The sequence below is a fragment of the Prunus persica genome, chromosome G6 (genome assembly GCF_000346465.2).
Source record: "Prunus persica cultivar Lovell chromosome G6, Prunus_persica_NCBIv2, whole genome shotgun sequence".
Lineage (NCBI taxonomy): Eukaryota > Viridiplantae > Streptophyta > Magnoliopsida > Rosales > Rosaceae > Prunus > Prunus persica.
In genome coordinates this window covers 17869590-17883329 of record NC_034014.1, presented here as the reverse complement: position 1 = coordinate 17883329, position 13740 = coordinate 17869590, and the positions used below count along the sequence as shown (strand labels likewise).

General features: G+C 36.7%; 1 protein-coding gene across 2 annotated transcripts; it reads left to right on the top strand.

Moving 5' to 3' along the window:
* LOC18772731 (E3 ubiquitin-protein ligase RKP) lies at window positions 408–12509 on the top strand. Of its 2 annotated transcripts, none has more exons than XM_007208072.2 (11): window positions 408–855; window positions 1310–2934; window positions 4026–4847; window positions 5363–5523; window positions 7780–7918; window positions 8525–8608; window positions 9121–9399; window positions 9495–9626; window positions 10392–10591; window positions 11184–11388; window positions 11856–12509. In XM_007208072.2, the coding sequence occupies exons 2-11, from the start codon at window positions 1435–1437 to the stop codon at window positions 12144–12146; spliced, it is 3813 nt and encodes a 1270-aa protein (XP_007208134.1). In that variant the 5' UTR covers window positions 408–855; window positions 1310–1434; the 3' UTR covers window positions 12147–12509. The 2 variants fall into 2 exon arrangements, with proteins under 2 accessions (XP_007208134.1, XP_020421594.1); XM_020566005.1 differs by having other exon boundaries at window positions 1281–2934.

The following is a 13740-nucleotide window of genomic DNA, read 5'->3' as shown; positions in this document are numbered from 1 at the left end:
GAGTTATTGGCTTAACATTTGCTAGATTGCTTATCTAGAAAGCTTAAGGGAGTTAGACATTACACATATTTCTAAGTGCTGTTATTTCCACCCTGTCATATTTCCTCATTCATCTTATCTTCTCACTCACTATGTAAATTTGAAAAAATATAATCCTATCTTTCCACCAACTATTATTTCAAAAATACCATTTAATTATTAATTTAAACAAATTCACAGATTAAGGGTTTTTAATTAATTTTATTTTTTCATAAAACAAAAATTAATTTCCTTTTTAATCTTTCACCGTCTTCCTCTTACCCCCTCTCTCTTCCCCTTCTAATCTTTGGATTCTCTCCCCACTTTTGTCTGTCATCTTTGTTCTCCTTCCCTCTTATCTCATCCAAAGGGGGGAAATAGCAGCATTTTTTTCCTTTTTTTTTATAAATTTAAACATTAAAAAACTCGGAACACGTCATTCTCATGGATCCATCCAGTTACAGCCACAAGACGTCCATCCACCGGCGCAGTTTAGCACGACCCGCGAGGTCAGCAGCCGGTAACTCCCGCGGGAGTGCGACACGTGTCGGTAAGTTCCATTTTTAGGGCTTGAGGTCAGCGTGCGTGGTCTTGAAGCAGCAGCTGCTTGTTTCGTTTTTGTTTGTCTTTCTCTCGTCTCGTGGTGCGCTCGCGTCCCCCGACTTTTGGCGAAAACTTCAAAATTCCATTTTTGTCCTTCTTCCTCGTCCTCTCTCTCTCTCTCTCTCTCTCTCTCTCTCAGAGGCATATTAAGATTATAGCCGGTGCTAATTTTGATGGCTGCTGCCAAACCCTAGCCGCTATTTACTGTGAAAACGATAAACAAGGCCAGGACCTGTGAGTTCTTTCATCATTTTCCAATTATTCAATTTTCTGTGTGTTGCCATTAGAACACTGAAGATTTTGTACGTTTGTTTTTGAATTATAAAATTAAATTCCGAATTTTCCTCCAATTCATTTTCCCCTTGATCCTGTTTGGTCCCCGAGAAAACTGAGGGGAGGAGAAAGGACAAGGGAATGTGAAATTTACATATTTTGTTTTGTCACGTAGTTTGTAAACATTTACGTTAATTTTGCCGACTAATTGTGCTAAGCTTGATTGAGTTGTTCTATATACTTTCACTGTGAACCAAGTCCATGGAATATGTTTAAGTTGCTGTTGTGATTTTGTGTTCTTCTGTATTTATCTGAAACCAACAGAACAACGTTCTGTAGATGGTTTATGAAACTAAGTTGTATGCATTTCAACCTTGAGATTTCAGGTCATGATGGTAATTTTTTTGGGTTTCAGAGTTTTGATTGGGATGGATCAGTGTTGGAATCATAATTGGCTTTCTATTAGGCATATTGAAGTTTGAATAAATTTTTCCAGTGCTGTGGATAGTATTGGGCATATATTGCTCGTCCTTGTCCAGAATGGCAGAGGACAGCCTACGGATTGGTGGGTTTTCTTCTGGTCTGGCTGTGATATTGAATGATGAGGATAGTAAAGAGAATTCGTCGAAAACCCATCTTGTTTCATACTGTGATGATTTTGGCCATCAATCAGTGGAGCGGACCTTAGAATATGTTCTTGGTCTCCCTAACAAATCTTTTGGTTTGTTGCCCAGTCCAATTGATAGCAATCTAGTTCGCTGCATTATACAGAAAGAATTCTCTAAATTGCATGCAAATTCAAGTGCTTTGGTTAGAAACAGAGATGGAGTTTGTATTCCTGGGAATGGCTGTGGTCCCCACATCGTTGGTCTTGATGAATTCAGTATTCGTGGTGATATTAGACCTATTAAGCCACCTTTGCTTGTAGAGAGCTTAGCAATGTTCAGCAGTGCCAGAGCTAATGCTTTTGTATGGAAATGTAAATGGATGTATGAAGTTATTCTAGAAACTTCAGGTATTCAGCAACTTGGATGGGCAACCGTTTCTTGCCCTTTTACTGACCATAAGGGTGTGGGTGATGCTGATGATTCGTATGCATTTGATGGGAGGAGGGTTAGAAAATGGAACAAGGAAGCTGAGCCATATGGTCAATCTTGGGTTGTTGGTGATGCTATTGGCTGCTGCATAGATTTGGATTGTAATGAAATATCATTCTACAGAAATGGTGTCTCACTTGGGGCTGCATTTCATGGCATTCGTAAGATGGGACCAGTATCTGGATATTATCCTGCAATTTCTCTTTCTCAGGGTGAACGATGCGAACTAAATTTTGGGGCCCGCCCCTTTAGATTTCCCATTGAAGGCTACCTTCCCCTTCAAGAACCTCCATCCTTAATTCCGGTTGCTACTCAGTTGCTGTGTTGCTTGTCAAGGCTATTGGGTATGCACTCTGTTGAGCAGGCAAAGCATTCTTCTGTTCAAAAATGGAGGCGACTGAAGAGGTTTGTTTCACATGAAGAACTTTTTTATCCTGCTTCTCATGGGATATGTGAGGAATTTTTTTCTGTACTTGGAGTGGATGTTTGGAGCATAGAGTACATTGCCTGGGGTCCATTTCTGTCATTCATGATGGAAGTGTTTGGGCAGCAGGTGCCTCATGATTATTCAAGCTTAGATAGAGTTCTCGATGTCTTTCTGGAATTTGAAGGATCACGTATGCTGTTTGAACATTTCATAAATGCCCTGGCGTGTGGTTGCAAAATAGCTCCACTGGTTCTAAAAGAGTGCCCATGTTCAGGGTCATACCCATACCTCGCGTTGGCATGCCATATCTTGAGACGACAAGAGCTTATGGTGCTTTGGTGGAAATCGCCTGATTTTGAATTCCTTTTCGAAGGGTTCCTATCACGGAAGAATCCGAATAAGCATGATCTTGAATCCATGATGCCTTCTGTTTCGTGGCCTGGTTCATGTGAGGATGTGTCATATGAAAGCACCATGGCGTTGACAACTAAAGCTTTATCTGAAGCAGTCAGTAAGGTACATATTAAGCTAAAGAGCTTGATTTTCTTTTATTGCCATAATTTAGTTTGTCTTATTTGTTGGTTGGTATTGTCCATATTATATTATTTCTAGAATGTAAAAGTTGGGCAAGGGGATGAAGAGCCTCTTTGAAATTGTTAATCATATAATAAGCGAGAGTGCAAGTATTTAGAAATATTTGTAACATTGAACAAGAAGTATGATGAATGTCACAATTTTCCTCATGGAAGTTTTCATTAGGGCAAGTAAAAACCGTATAATTTGAGCTTTAATGTTCAATTAAACCATGTACATTGGCAGCACGCACACATGAATCTCTCTCTCTCTCTCTCTCTCTCTCTCTCTCTCTCTCTCTCTCACACTTGTACCAGATAACATGGGCATGTGATCCATATGATTCTATAAGTAGGATTCTACACTAAATCCCATGAAACCTGAATAGATGAAGATGTAGATAAGGACATATTTCTTGGTTTTGTTGAATTGATGAAGGTAAAGGCATATTTCATCTACGCAAGTCATGCTTGGGTACAAGTTGAGTTGATAAAGATATAGATAAGTACATATTTGTGCTTATGTCATAGGAAAAATTTAGTTTCATATTCTTGTATTCCAATATGAAAGTATTGAATCCATGCTTATTTATTTGGACAAAAAATCTATGCTAATTTCATTTTGTATTTAAAGTTTAAGCTTTGAATTAAATAGTGAATTTCCTCTTATGGTGTATGCTGTGAATTGAGTTTGGAGGGGAACTGCTTTATCTTTGATGTGAAGTTGATTAATTAGTATTTGAATTTTTAATATGGATATATACAGTATTTTACATCATCAATGTTTGACATGGAGGTGAACAATATTTAACATCATCAGCTTGTTTTCTATGGGATTCCCTTGATCCATTTTAAATTGTATTGACAAGTCTAATTACAGTAATGTTGATCATTTAGTCTGCAACAGATAGATTTGGAATTTCATATCTGAGGACGCTTTTTTCGTTGTAATTATTTATAGCTTATGCTGAGCAACATTTACAGTTGTGAAGTTCCACACTTAATTTTTGCTGATAATCCATGTTATATTCGCAGATTGAGGAGAAGCATAGGGATCTCTGTCGCTTGGTCATACAGTTCATACCGCCTGTGACACCTCCCCAGTTGCCTGGTTCAGTGTTCAGAACATTTTTACAGAACATTCTACTAAAGAACAGAGGAGCTGACCGGAACCTTCCACCTCCTGGAGTTTCAAGCAATTCCGTTCTTGTTTCTTTGTATACAGTTATTCTTCATTTTTTATCTGAAGGGTTTGCAATGGGGGATATTTGTGGCTGGTTGAAGAGCAGTGAAAATGGTCCTGATGTTGGTTTTCTTCATAGGGGTGGTCAACGAAGCTTTCCCGTAGGTTTATTTCTTAGAAATGATCTTCATCGAAATGAAAATTCTAGGCTTGGAGGATCGTTTAGTCATCTCTCGAAGTCAAACCCTGTAAATGATGAGGAAGCAGAAGTAATTCGGTGGGAGGAAGGCTGTATGGATGATGAAGAAACCAGAGTGACTCATTCAAGTACAAAAAAACCATGTTGTTGCTCATGTTATAATGATGATTTTACAAGAATCTCAAAGTATCCGATTAGATACACAGCCAAAGGTTCTCGTGTCCATTGCAGTCCTATTCCAGAGAGATCTGCTCATGTTGCTACAGAATGCAGTACTGGAAATTTGAATGATGAATTAGCAGATAAACCTAGCTCTAGTTATCAATCTGAATCAGAGTTTAGTTATTGCCCAGTGCAGCAATTGAGGTTTGTACCAAGGGAAAGTAATATGTCTTCAGCCACACTCAGAGAAGAGGAACTTCTAGATGTTCTGTTGCTGTTGTATCATATAGGTCTTGCACCAAATTTTAAGCAGGTAAGGAGATAATGGGCAAGATCGTTTTTTTATTTAAAGAATACGGAGTGTTGCTAATCAATGTTTTTGTTATCCTTAACCTGTTGTGCTCAATATCTATATCGTTGTAGTCATGGTCTGATGTGGTTTTGTCTTTAACGGGTTAGCATTCTTAGCAGATAAAATTTGTTAAGGCTAAAACTTAAAATAACTTTGGAATTGTGATATTCTGTTGGTTGATTTGATGATAATATTTGCTTGGTTTTATGTTTCCTTGTTCGTTTTTTCCCATATATGTTTTGATTTTAACAGTAACACTGTCAGGTCTTTTGTTCTCTGCCTTCTGGTTGTGTGCTCTTATTTGTTGATTTATTTGTCTTGCCTTCTATGTGAACTGACCAAAACCTTCTAGGTGTGATCATAGTCCTCTTACTGATTAATCTGAAACGTAGGTATTATATTTCATGATGTGTGCGCATTTGTGTGTGTATTTCAAATGTTGTAAGATTTCTGGAATTTTAAAATCCTGGTTGCAGGCATCGTACTACATGTCTCACCAGTCGCAGTCAATATCCCTCCTGGAAGAAGCTGATAAACAAATAAGAGAAAAAGCTAGTAATGAGCAATTAAAGCGTTTGAAAGAAGCCCGCAACAGTTATAGAGAAGAAGTTATTAATTGTGTCAGACAATGTGCTTGGTAAGATGACCTTGAAGATTAGCTTGTTTCCATAATTTATATATGTGCTGTTATATTTTTTTTGGCTACAAGTGTTCAGAAGATTTAACTGTCTTTTACTCCCCTCTTTTCTCTTACATATATGTTTGTTGCATTATTTGTCTTTTAAATTTAACCATATTCATAGAATGATCTCTGATAAAAGGACAAGTAAGCAAGTCGTATAGTTTTCATAATTTAGTATGTACCAATATATAACAGGGGACACATTTTTGACACACATTGTAGACCATTGGATTAAAGCATAATTAAGGGCTGGATAATTATTTATTTTTTTAATAAAACTTTTGGAGGGTCGTGGGAACATAAATAATAACTTTCAATTTTCTTTTCTCTCTCCAATCTCACAAGACCTGAAAAGGAAAACAATAAAAACAACACTCTTTCATCCTTTTTTTGTTTTTGCGCAAAACTCTTTCATCGTTATTTTTTTGCGCAAAACTCTTTCATCATTATTTTTTTGCGCAAAACTCTTTCATCATTTTATTTTTTGCGCAAAACTTTTTCATCCTTTTTTTTTTTTTGCGCAAAACTCTTTCATCCTTTTTCGGGCTGAAATATCACCTGTTTCTTCTCAACCCTTTTAACCAATTCGTTTCCTACCCACCCCAGTCTTGGCTGAGCCAAATCATCATCTTTACCCACATGTTAGTGCATGTAGTTGTTTGGTGTCCCACAGAACTGTACCTTGGGGTTATTAGCCATTCTAACTACAATGGTGAGCTGGGGTCCTTTGTTTCTGCAACTAATAAATGGCTTGGCTTAACCAGTAATATCCAAATGATTTAACTTGATAACTTGATCAGAAAGCCAGATTAGAAACAATACTTTAACTTGATAAGAAAAGTTTGTAAAACTTCATGTAAATTTGGGTAAGATCAGTAGATTGAGAGGATGCTCTTTCAAATGATTTATAGTTAGCCATCTTCTATTCTGGTGTCTAGGGTTAAGACATCTTCTATTCTGGTGTCTGGGGTTAATACATCTTCTACTCTGGTGTCTGGGGTTAAGCCAAGCAACTTATAAGTTGCATAACTGAGGATCACCATTATAGAGTTAGAATAGGCAATAGCCCCTAGGTGCAGATATGAGGGAATCCAAACAACTACATGCTCTAACATTTGCATGAAGATGCTGAGGATTTTGCCACTCAGCCAAGAGTAGGAGGAAACGAATTTGTTAAGGGTTTGAGCAAGAATGGGTGAAAAGAACAGAGATGTTTCAGCCCAAAAATGAACAAAAAAAAAAGAGGTTTTGTTTTTTATTTTTATTTTTCGGGTCTGGTGAGATTGGAGAGAGAAACAAGATGACATTAAAAGTTGTCCTCATTTATACTCTCAAGGCACTACACAATTTTTATTAAATATTAAATGATTATATAGTCAGATCCAATCTCAGCCATTAAATGTGCTTTAATCCAATGGTTAATAAGGCGTGTCAAAATGTGTGGCTTTTTGTGTGTCGCCTAATCCTGACCCTATATATATATATATATTACAGTTCCTTTCTATTGAGGGATTATTTGAGGAACACCCTTTAGGGTCCCGTATGAATTTTTTTTCAATGATTCAAACCATCCATTTGTTAAGTTTGTATTCATAGATCATCCTTGCAAAAAATTAGACAAATCGGAAACTGTTTCGACATCCAATTGTCCTACAAAATCAATGAACACGGTGTTTCAAGAAAGTACTAAAATTTCAATAACTCAATTGAGTGGTCAAATGATATCAGATTCAAATGATTTTTTGTAGAGATGATCTTTGACTGAATATTTACAAAAATAGACAGTTTGGATTAGTGAAATACAATGCAGAGTGGGCCCTACAGCGGTGCCCCTTATTTGAGGGATCCCTCAATTGAAGCTCCTTGTACAAGGTGTCCCTCAACTTAACAAATAGATGGTTTGGTTCGTTGGAAATAAATTCATATGGGACCCTAAAGGGTCTTTATTTGAGGGATCTCTCAATAGAATGGGAAGGTGTATATATATATATATATATATATATATATTATTCTTGCATCCGGATGTCTCGTGCAGATACCACTGTAAACATGGAGAAAAGTAGGGAATGGTAGTAGAAAAGACATGGCATCCGCACTATAATAACATCCGGACATCCACATAGGAGATTTCTGTATATATATCCATAGTTTAGTTTTTTTGCATACATTTACATACTATGTTTCCTTTGGTCACTCTTTCATGGATTACAGGTACCGTATTACTCTAATTTCTCGATGGAAGCAAAGAGGAATGTATGCAACATGCATGTGGACTGTCCAGTTGCTTCTGGTTCTTAGCAAAGTGGATCTACTGTTCCTGTATATCCCTGAGTATTATCTGGAAGCTCTGGTAAGTTGATTCTTCTTATATTGAACAAATTTGATGTGCAGTGAATCCTTGTCAAAAAATTATGTAAAATTGATTTGAGTATGAGTGCTTGCGCTTTTCCCATCTGATAGGAGAAGGATTATGTTTTCACTTGTTTTGTTGCATATAGTAAGCATTAATACTTGTGTTTGCTCTTGTTTTATTGCATCATGTAATAAGAATATTCCTGTCTTAAGTTCTTTTCATTTGATGGTTTTTTGAGGATGATATTCGCATGTCACTAATCTCCAGAAAAATATTGGGTGGTCTCAGTATGTACTATCCCTTGAGAGTGGTTATGGAATTACATTAGGATGCTATGTAATTGCTTGGAAAAATTCTGAGAGAGAGCTTTAAATATTTCTACAAATTTGTTAACTTCTGATCTTTTATACGTGACAAGTATAAAAAGGAAAATAAGGATAGAAAAAGGTTCATCTGCTCTCTTAGAGTTTCTGGAAATACTAGATATATCCACAAATTGCTATGACTTATTGAGCCAGGCTTTCATTCCACCAAAAAATATTGAGCCAGGCTTTCTGAAGCACTCTGTATTTGGAATTATTCATTGCTCTACTATTCTTGCAGGTTGATTGCTTCCATGTGTTGCGCAAAAGTGATCCTCCCTTTGTACCTTCATCAATATTTATCAAGCAAGGCCTTGCTTCATTTGTATGTTTTATCTTTTAACCTTGTGTTTCATACTTTCTATTATGTGCTCTGCTCTGTGTACAATTTGACATGACAGTTACTGAAAAATACAAACGTACTCCTATAATTTGTCGATGGATTACTGGCTATTGGATTTAAAAACGATAATTGTTTAAACTGATAATTCTTTAAAAATAAATAAATGATCCACTGTAATGAACATAAATTATTCCTTTCAGATGTGATAATTGAGCACCAAAATAATTTGTGTTTTGATTTACCTGAAAAATAATATTAACTCTGAAGTTTGCTATATTACACATGCTTATTAAGGGAAAAAATGATTTTGTCATATTTTATGTGCTTTAGCTTTTTTAGCGTAGATCCTCTGAAATTTGGACCCTGATTTTTCCATTGACAGGCCAACATGACCAGCTTATTCATGAAGATTATGAGTTTTTTTTTGGGTTTCTTTTTACCCTTGATATTCAAATAATGTATTTGGAATGCTGAATCTGTGTCTTGTTTCACAGGTAACTTTTGTGGTCACGCACTTCAATGATCCTCGAATATCGAGTGCTGATCTAAGGGACCTGCTTCTCCAATCGATCTCAGTCTTGGTACAGTACAAAGAATATTTGGCCATTTTTGAGAGTAATGAAGCAGCCACACAGAGGATGCCAAAGGCATTGCTGTCAGCATTTGATAATAGATCCTGGATCCCAGTGACAAACATTCTTCTGCGTTTGTGCAAGGGATCTGGCTTTGGTTCTTCAAAGCATGGAGAGTCGTCATCATCTGTTGTCTTCCAGGTGAATGATCTTTAATTTTGCTTTAGAATTTTCATCGTATATCTTGTTACCATTGAATAGCTTCTGATTCTTCTCTGGCCTCTTAATTCATGCAGAGATTGTTAGGGGAAACTTGTGTCAGTGATGAAGAGTTGTTCTCAGCTTTTCTCAATCGCCTGTTTAACACTCTCAGCTGGACAATGACTGAATTCTCAGTTTCAGTTAGAGAAATGCAAGAGAAGTACCAGGTGTGGATAATTTTATCCCTATTCAGACATGCAGTAATATATTATTATTATTATTAGTATTTGATTTGTGTTTTACTTTATTAGTTTCATCTCTGTTTTCTACTTATATAACTCTAGCTTTTTGGTTTTATTGAGAAGAAAGATTCTCTCTCTCTCTCTCTCTCTCTCTCTCTCTCTCTCTATGTATAAATATGTACACACACAAACTTTATGCTGTCTGTCATGCATAGATGAGCTTGGACTTCACTGTGGGGGGTGCTATTGTCATGGGGAGAGGATCTAAAAGAACACAGGGTGCACTTACGAAGTAATATTAAGGAAAAAAAAAGAACAGGGGGTGGGGAACTTTGAGAGGAAATGGTGAAAAGATATTGGAGTGACTTGGTAATAAATGGCCTCATGTTAGTGACTTGGTAATAAATGGCCTCATATTTAACCAATTTGACTTGGTTTCACACTTTTATTGTCACAACAATATATGTTTCAAAGTAAAACGAACTGACCGGTTCATCAAAAGCAAACTAGTTCAGTGAAAGTCCTCTTCTAAGGTGAAATTGTTCTGGCTTCCCTGCCGGTTCCCGGTTAACTAGGTCGGTCCAGACTGAGGATACTCATGTTTGACTCTGGTATAGTCAGTAATAGTTCAAACACTATGCATGGGAAAGTGCAAATTTTTACTTGGCTATTTTACATTCCAATTTTTTGTATTTCCCTCATCATATTTTATTTTTAATTTTTTAATTTTGAAGTAAACATCTCTTGCAGGTATTAGAGTTCCAGCAAAAGAAATGCAGTGTCATATTTGATCTTTCATGCAACCTTGCAAGGGTTTTGGAGTTCTGTACCCATGCGATACCTCGAGCATTTCTATCTGGAGCTGAAACAAACCTTCGAAGGTTAACTGAGTTAATAGTCTTTATTCTGAGCCACATAACATCAGCAGAAGATGCTGAGTTTTTTGACTTGTAAGATTCTGTGCCTGCAAATACAAGGACGGCTATTACTTTCCAATTTATCTGTGTTGATGCACTCCAATAATGAACTTATCTTTGCTCTCACCATAAGCAATGCTTGGTTTTGGGGTGTAAATAAAAGTTCTCTTTATTTTTCATAGTTTTTATGTTTTATGTTTATCTTTTTTATCTATTTTTTATTTGATTTAATGATGGTGCTGTAAACTGCCATGCAGCATTGTACTGTGAGGGGCATATGCATGTAAATAAAATAAAAATAAGAGGATCGAACCATTTATTCCCACTCCTTTTAAATTTGATAAATGTTGGTTGATCGTATTTTTTCATTATAGTTCTGTGATATCATTTACTAATTGATTCCTTTGAATTCCATATTTGAAGTTGTGGGGATTGGTATTGATGGCAAGCTGTTCCATGGAAAATCCTTGATTTTACTTTTGATCCATGACGGTCTTCAAATTGTTTTGGAATTTTCACTTTTCCTTTGACTTTTGTACTTTGATCGAGCTTTCTCACTGTTGGTTGATTGTATTCTCTTACATTTTTCTTTTTCATATATCATTTAAGGCATTCTATTTTGCAGGTCGCTGAGAAGACATGGTCAATCCTTAGAAAAAGTAAACCGAGGAATGATATTGGCACCTCTTGTTGGTATTATCTTGAATTTGTTAAATGCTAGTGAACAGATGGAATGCATGGAACACAACGATGTAGTGAGCATCTTCGCAAGCATGGGTTGCCTTGACAGTTTTCATTGCAGATTCCAATACCTTTTGGATTACAACTGGGTTAGCCTCTCTCTCTCTCTCTCTCTCTCTCTCTCTCTGTGGGCTGAAGAGATGCAGTCTTTTCATCTAACAAAAATTAAAAATATTTTAGAACTTATTTTTTCTCTCTTGTGAATGTAAAGCAAGTTTATTAGTCCCGTCCTAGCTGTGCATGCAATTAATTAACATCAGTAACCTGGTTTCTACTTGTTCACGATTTCTGTGAAGCATTTAACTCAATTAGTGAGATCTTTTCACATGTATGCATCCTTCCGTGATTTTGGTGGGGTTTGTAGCTGTGTCTTTAGGTGGTTCATATAGCTGAGTTCTTGACATCGAATTCCATATAACAAATTATTTTTCAGTAAGTTTCTCTCTCAAGAGAAGAGAATAAAAAGATGGCAAAAGAAAGGAAAAAGCTCTTCATTGGATTTTACAAATTGCTGTTTTTACCATCTTGTTTATACTGTAGTTTGTTTATTTTCCAGGCTGGAACCTTTAGAGGCGATGCTTATCTTGTAAAACTTGCCCAGTTAGAGAATTTTCTTAGCCTCCTTAGCCAGAGCCAATCACAAGAAAATACGATATACAGGGGAGAAACAGATGGGAATGATGACATGTGCTGCATTTGTTATGCCTGTGAAGCAGATGCCGAGTTTTCACCTTGTTCGCATAGGTCTTGTTATGGCTGCATAACGAGGCATCTTTTGAATTCCCACAGATGCTTTTTTTGCAATGCAACAGTTGTGGATGTCGTCCGGATTAGTGAGAAAAGTTGAGAACATTGCTTTTTAGTTTGTTCCTTTTAGTTTGGGTTCTTGTCTCCTTGTATTTATCCTTGAGCTGGTCAGCAACTGATCACTCACTGCTGCTCAAGTGTCAGCCACAGAGAATTGTGAAATGGCAGAGCACAAAAAGGAAGAAAAAGTAGAAGGGAGGGAAGGAGGAAAGAAAAGATAATTTACTTCCAATTTCTGCATTTAGAATTATATAGTGTACATAATCGATCTACAATGTTACAGTGTTGGGGTGTGGAAAAGACTCAGTGGTGGATGGTTGGTGAAGAATTTTGTAGAGGGAGTTAGAGGGCATTATTCTGTAAATATGAGATGTAAATGGAAAGGAAAATCTTTTGGCTCTCTCTCTCTCTCTCTCTCTCTCTCTCTCTCTCAAACGAACTGCACAACCTTTTATTCATTGATTTGGACATTGCTGCACTGGTTAAGATAAAGCAGTCAGTCACAAATGGTGCTTTTGTTGCCAACTTAAAAGTGCCATTCACACATTGAAGAGTACAAAGTTATTATTTTTATTGGGGGAAAAACCGAGTTGACTAAAAAGTCAACAAACTGGCACCGTAGCGAACTAGACCGGTTCAACTGGTTTTGGTCTCGGTTTTTACACCTCCAAACACGTGCCGGACTGGATTGGTGGATTTAATATATATATATATATATGTAATTGTTTGTACCAAAAATTGTATTTTTGCCTAAAATGGAGGATAATGTTCCATGAACATCAAAATGGCCAAAATATGGCTAGACGTGCTTTGCTGCAGTCAGATGGAGTGAGCCCAAAATTCAACCTCCAGTGCCCAAATCAAGTTTCGTTCCTCATGAAAGTTGTTCATCTCTATGCCTACTGCAAAATATCCAAATTTGGGTTTATTCGGACAAATGTGGAATCTTAAGAGCTGAAAACACCAGATGCACAGTGTTAGCAAAAAGCTTATAGGGATCAATTCGGGCCTAATTCCAATGCTCTAATGAATTGTCTTTCTTCATGAACGTTTTTCATTAGAATGTCTACTGCAACATATCCAAATTTGGGATCATTTGGATAAATGTGGAATCCTCACGACATCAATTATCAGAAGCATACCAGCAACAATGAAAGCTGATAACAGTGGCAATTCGGGCCTAATTATGGCCCAATTCGGGTCAGCTTCCAATCCTCAAATGAACATTCCTTCTTCATGAAAGTTGTTCATTTGGATGTCTACTATAACATTTCTGAATTTGGCGTCCTTAGCACAAGCATTGAATCTTCAGGGCGTTAATCATGATTTCTGTTCGTGACATCAGTCTATGACGACCAGTCATGTGTAACCATGCTAAAACCAGATTTTCTATTGCTCAAAAGGAATTAAGTTCTTCATGAATATTGTTCCTACTTATGTGGAGAACAACATATCCGAAATTGGCAGCAATTGGATCATCCTAGCATTCCCAATTTATCACGCATCAAGGCAAGTTCGGAAGAGAAACTCAGTGGCTGCAAATAAAGTTTCACTTCATCAATGGAGGGACTTCATCACAAGTGAGTTGATTCAAAGAAGAATAAAATAATGTTGTGGTAGATGGAAACAATTTA